Source organism: Pristiophorus japonicus, unplaced genomic scaffold (genome assembly GCF_044704955.1).
Source record: "Pristiophorus japonicus isolate sPriJap1 unplaced genomic scaffold, sPriJap1.hap1 HAP1_SCAFFOLD_4045, whole genome shotgun sequence".
In the NCBI taxonomy this organism is placed as follows: domain Eukaryota; kingdom Metazoa; phylum Chordata; class Chondrichthyes; family Pristiophoridae; genus Pristiophorus; species Pristiophorus japonicus.
Genome location: NW_027253921.1, coordinates 1 through 6,226, shown reverse-complemented (window position 1 = coordinate 6,226; position 6,226 = coordinate 1). Strand labels below are relative to the sequence as shown.

Sequence of the window (6,226 nt, the reverse complement as noted above, 5' to 3'; positions counted from 1 at the left end):
CGAGGAGTTCGGTGGGTTTATATATCGAATAACAGATACCCAGGAGTGAGTCCCAGGCTGGGATCTAATCGAGGGGTTCGGGGTATTTATATATAGAATAACAGATACCTGGGAGTGAGTCCCAGGCTGGGATCTAATCGAGGGGTTCGGGGGGTTTATATATAGAATAACAGATACCCAGGAGTGATTTACGGCTGGGATCTAATCGAGGAGTTGGGGGGTTTATATATAGAATAACGGATACCCGGGAGTGAGTTACGGCTGGGATCTAATCGAGGAGTTGGGGGGTTTATATATAGAATAACGGTTACCCGGGAGTGATTTACAGCTGGGATCTAATCGAGGAGCTGGGGGGTTTATATATAGAATAACGGTTACCCGGGAGTGATTTACAACTGGGATCTAATCGAGGAGTTGGGGGGTTTATATATAGAATAACGAATACCCGGGAGTGATTTACAGCTGGGATCTAATCGAGGAGCTGGGGGGTTTATATATAGAATAACAGATACCCGGGAGTGATTTACAGCTGGGATCTAATCGAGGAGTTGGGGGGTTTATATATAGAATAACGGTTACCCGGGAGTGATTTACAGCTGGGATCTAATCGAGGAGTTGGGGGGTTTATATATAGAATAACAGATACCCGGGAGTGATTTACAGCTGGGATCTAATCGAGGAGTTGGGGGGTTTATGTATAGAATAACAGATACCCGGGAGTGATTTACAGCTGGGATCTAATCGAGGAGTTGGGGGGTTTATATGTGCAGTAGGTGCAGTTGGGTCCGCCTGCACCATGTGATATTTCCCTTCCCTGTTGGTGCTGCCTCGCGCCAGGCTTGTTGCTGTGGGCTGATGCCCGTTTACTTCGGAGTTGTGGCTTGGACAGAATTGCTTGTCCCGCAAAGCACTGGGGATTGTGTGGAGATGATGAGTGAATAGTTTAATCCCTGAGTGCGGGAGCAGGGAGCTCCCTGTTGCTCCAAGCTAACAGCCTCTGACATCGCACTGGCTGTCTACCTGAATGAATCCGAATAGTTTGCGGTACGTTGAATTGGATTACAAAGCAAATTCTCATCTGCGAGTGCGGAGAACAGCGAGGTGCTGCTGCGTTGCTCTGTGGTTCGAGACGCTATCTGCCTTGCTGATCCGCTGGTTCGCTCCTCCTCCTCCTGTGGGATCTGATGGTGTGGAGCAGTCGTACTCACTGGCCTCAGCCCTGGGGCCGTGGTGGACTGTGCCAGGGTTCCTCAGCACTCCAGTCACTCCTGCTGCAATGTGCACGGGTGGCTATTGGGTGAGGACAAAGTTGGGCTCGGCGGTGATGCACTCGCGAGTTGAATATCTTGCTACTGCTCACTAGGTTGTGTACCGGACGGTGCCTGATGGGGGCGGCACTTTCTGGGGGCAGAGCCTGTCACAGTTGCCCTCTGTATCTGGGTGGGTCGATGGGCAGACACAGGCCATTAATCTCAGTCACAATGTGTGGTGTCTGTGCTGGCAGTTTCTCCCAGTGAGCGGTCCAGGCCACCACCCACTCCCGGTGGGAGCTGAGCTGTGCTATGTGAGCGGGTGCTGGCTGTTTTACTGGGCAGGCAGGCAACTGGTGGGCATGGTGAGGGCATGCTGGAGGTTGTGACCCGGGTCTCACTCCTTGTTTCTCTCTAGGTGCTGGGGATCAGGCCCTCTTCTCTTCCGTTTACTCCATACTCGTGCAGCAGCTTCCGCGGGAGCCCATGGAATGGAGAAGGTACAGTCCCTGCAATCGTTTCCCCCTCGCTCCGTTTATTCTCTCGCTGTGATTACACTTGTAAATCCTGGAGCTCCCTGACCCACGGGACCCCACTGATTCCTACAACCCTCAACCCCATTGGCTCTGAGGGCCATTGGCGGCTCGTCCTCAAATACTGCTTGTGGCTTACCTTCCCTCCCTCCGCACCTCCCTCCCTCCCTCCGCACCTCCCTCCCTCCCTCCGCACCTCCCTCCCTCCCTCCGCAACTCCCTCCCTCCCTCCGCAACTCCCTCCCTCACTCCGCAACTCCCTCCCTCCCTCCGCACCTCCCTCCCTCCGCACCTCCCTCCCTCCGCACCTCCCTCCCTCCCTCCGCACCTCCCTCCCTCCCTCCGCACCTCCCTCCCTCCCTCCGCACCTCCCTCCCTCCCTCCGCACCTCCCTCCCTCCCTCCGCACCTCCCTCCGCACCTCCCTCCCTCCCTCCGCACCTCCCTCCCTCCCTCCGCACCTCCCTCCCTCCCTCCGCACCTCCCTCCCTCCCTCCGCACCTCCCTCCCTCCCTCCGCACCTCCCTCCCTCCCTCCGCACCTCCCTCCCTCCCTCCGCAACTCCCTCCCTCCCTCCGCACCTCCCTCCCTCCCTCCGCACCTCCCTCCGCAATTCCATCCCTCCCTCCGCACCTCCCTCACTCCCTCCGCAACTCCGTCCCTCTCTCCGCACCTCCCTCCCTCCTTCCGCAACTCCCTCCCTCCCTCCGCACCTCCCTCCCTCCCTCCGCACCTCCCTCCCTCCCTCCGCACCTCCCTCCCTCCCTCCGCACCTCCCTCCCTCCCTCCGCACCTCCCTCCCTCCCTCCGCACCTCCCTCCCTCCCTCCGCCCCTCCCTCCGCAACTCCGCCCCTCCCTCCGCAACTCCGCCCCTCCCCCCCCCCCGGTCCCTCCCACCCCTCCCCCCCCCGGTCCCTCCCACTCCCCCCCCCCTCCCTCCCACTCCCCCCCCCCCCCCCGTCCCTCCCAACCCACTCCCACCCGTCCCTCCCACCCCCCCGTCCCTCCCACCCCCCACCCCCGTCCCTCCCACCCCCCACCCCCGTCCCTCCCCACCCCCACCCCCACCCCCGTCCCTCCCACCCCCCCCACCCCCCGTCCCTCCCACCCCCTCCGTCCCTCCCCCCCCCCCCCACATCCGCTCTCCCCCACCCCCCGCACATCCGTCCCACTCCCAACCCCTCCACATCCGTCCCACTCACCCCTCCACATCCGTCCCACTCACCCGCGCCCCCCTCACATCTGCACCCCCCTCACATCTGCACCCCCCCCCCCCCACATCTGGCCGCTGCCAAAAAAAATAAAGAGCTGAATTTCAGCAAATTCATGGGGCGGAGAAAACACAAAAACTGGCAAGTGTTACCTGTTTGGTGCGAATGGTAATTTCGTCCTATATGTCTCAAGCTCAAAGAAATCATCGTTGTTGAAGCCATTTGGAATATGGTGGTCTATAAATGGCCGGTAATGTAGACTGAGTGAGTTAGGCAGCGAGCTGCTCTGGTGATCCATCGCAACAACCACTTCCTGTGTCCCAGCCAGAGCTTCGAGCCCCGTGCTCAGGACCAAAACTCCGCTCCATGTGGAATCTCGCTGGGAAAGGGACCGCGCTCCTTATCACCTGGGAGACAGTCGGGCAGCTCTGGGCTGAGCGGCCAGGTGTCGCAGCACTGTTGAGCAGAGAGGAAGGGGGCTGCACCTTTTAATGTTTTCCTCCTGTGTTGCAGGTCCTATGGACGGCCGCCCAAGATGATCCACCTAGAAGCAAATTTTGTGCAGTTTAAGGAGGAGCTGATTCCCAAGGAGGGTAACCGAGCACTTCTAACCTTTCCGTTCCTGCACATATTCTGGACGGACTGTTGTGTGAGTATGGGGGCGTGTGCAGACAGATGTTCTGTGTGGGATCGTCCTTCCTCCCTCTGCCCACAGGATCTCCGCTCTCACTCTGTGTCCTCGCCCAGTGATTCCGGCTCTTCGTCATAAACCTGCTCCCCCTCCCAGATTAGGCAGTGTGTGCCCTGAGCATCAGTGTCCCTGGTGTGCGAGAGGGGCGTTTTGCAGAAGGACAAACTCACTCATCATAGCCATAAATTGACAGCTGAGCCCCTCCCCCATGGACAGCTGAGGGACCCCCCCCCACCCCCCCCACCTCCCATGTACAGCTGAGTGACCTCCCCCCCCCCCCCCCCCTGCCCATGGACAGCTGAGTGACACCCCCCCCTCCCCCCCCCCCCGGACAGCTGAGGGAACCCCCCCCACCACCTCCCATGGACAGCTGAGGGACCCCACAGGGTGGGGATGATGAGGGTGTCCCATGCGCCCCCCCCCCCCCGCCTTAGGCTTTCTGCTCCACGTGGGCAGGCCACTGGTTCAGAGTCTCTATATCAAATTCCCAGGAGATATGTGAGGGAAGCCATTATCTTTTACTCTCCACTTCTCCTGGGTGGCCAGGTATCGTCGTCCGCTCTGGATCTCTGCAGCAAGCTGCCCTTGTCGTGCGTGTGAATCTGTGACCTCCTGCTTTGCTCAGCAAAGTGTGCGCGGGATGTTGTAGTGCCATATCTTGGCCCAGCACAGGGCTGATCCCAAAGGGAACGCTGTGCTGTATCCCGTGCCTTGGCCCAGCACAGGGCTGATCCCAAAGGGAACGCCGTGCTGTATCCCGTGCCTTGGCCCAGCACAGGGCTGATCCCAAAGGGAACGCTGTGCTGTATCCCGTGCCTTGGCCCAGCACAGGGCTGATCCCAAAGGGAACGCCGTGCTGTATCCCGTGCCTTGGCCCAGCACAGGGCTGATCCCAAAGGGAACGCTGTGCTGTATCCCGTGCCTTGGCCCAGCACTGGGCTGATCCCAAAGGGAACGCTGTGTTGTATTCCGTGCCTTGGCCCAGCACAGGGCTGATCCCAAAGGGAACGCCGTGCTGTATCCCGTGCCTTGGCCCAGCACAGGGCTGATCCCAGAGGGAACGCCAGGCAGGGGGCTGTGGGCAGAGCCTTGGTTTCCAGTGATCCACTAAAACATGTTCTCTCTCTGCACTCCCCAGGACACCGAGGTTTACAAAGCAACAGCGAAGGACGAGATTACAAAATGGCAGAACATTTTAAAAGCTTACAGCAGCTCTGATTGGCTGATTGTTGTCGTGGAGAGTGAGGCCAAGAAAAAGAACAAGACCAACATTCTCCCCCGAACGTCAATTGTTGACAAGATCAGAAACGATTTCTGTAACAAACAAAGTGACAGGTACAAAGAGTCTGCAGTGTCTCCGTCTGATCCCCTGATCCGTGATGCCCACAGGCTGCTGTGAGCCCAGGGTTGTGGCTCTGACAGTGAGACCTCCTTTACTGGGCGTGTGTGTGTGGGGTGGGGAGGGTCTGTCTGACGCTATTGACCAGGTTAGGTATCTGTCTGACTCTATTGACCAGGTTAGGTGTCTGTCTGACGTTATTAACCAGGTTAGGTGTCTGTCTGACTCTCTTGACCAGGTTAGATGTTTGTCTGACTCTCTTGACCAGGTTAGATGTTTGTCTGACTCTATTGACCAGGTTAGGTGTTTGTCTGACTCTATTGACCAGGTTAGATGTTTGTCTGACTCTATTGACCAGGTTAGGTGTTTGTCTGACTCTATTGACCAGGTTAGATGTTTGTCTGACTCTATTGACCAGGTTAGGTGTTTGTCTGACTCTATTGACCAGGTTAGATGTTTGTCTGACTCTATTGACCAGGGTAGATGTTTGTCTGACTCTATTGACCAGGTTAGGTGTCTGTCTGACTCTATTGCCAGACGTTTTTTTATTGACCAGGTTAGGTGTCTGTCTGACTCTATTGACCAGGTTAGGTGTCTCTCTAATTTGGCCTTCCCTCTTGCAGGTGTGTGGTGCTGTCCGATCCGCTGAAGGATTCTTCCCGTACTCAGGAATCCTGGAACACGTTCTTCTCCAAGCTCAGGACCTTGTTGCTCATGTCATTTACGAAGAACCTGGGAAGGTTTGAGGATGACATGAGGACCATGCGGGAGAAGAGGACGGAGGCCGGCTGGAGTTTCTGTGAATACTTCATGGTTCAGGTAGGGCTGCCTGCAACTGGGATTGTGTTGCTGGAATCTTTCTCGGGCTTCCTGTCTGCTGCCTTAAAGGAGGAAAGGATTGACCAGCGGTCAGTGTGCCACATCAGTGTCTTTCCTTTGTGTGTGTGGCCCATTCACAGTTTCCCATACGCGCCAACTTTAACATTGCAATGCCAGGCCCGGCAGCGAGTTGCAAGGCTTATAGGGAATTATCCTGACATTCTTGTAGGGTTTGACTGAAGGAGGGCGGCTGCATTGCTAGGACTGTAACCCAGTGCCCTGCCGGGAGTTGCGCTGTAACCCAGTGCCCTGCCGGGAGTTGCGCTGTAACCCAGTGCCCTGCCGGGAGTTGCGCTGTAACCCAGTGCCCTGCCGGGAGTTGC

The 6,226-nt window shown here is 57.4% G+C and overlaps 1 protein-coding gene across 1 annotated transcript; it reads left to right on the top strand.

The window, feature by feature from the left end:
- Nucleotides 1-1,668: 1,668 nt before the first annotated feature.
- Nucleotides 1,669-5,932, top strand: LOC139250655 (trafficking protein particle complex subunit 10-like; the record flags this gene model as incomplete). The annotated part of the gene is made up of 4 exons (XM_070873019.1): nt 1,669-1,750; nt 3,508-3,643; nt 4,824-5,020; nt 5,648-5,932. Coding segments are annotated over 4 exons (700 nt in total), but the record flags the coding sequence as incomplete, so codon positions are not given.
- Between the last annotated feature and the right edge of the window lie 294 nt (nt 5,933-6,226).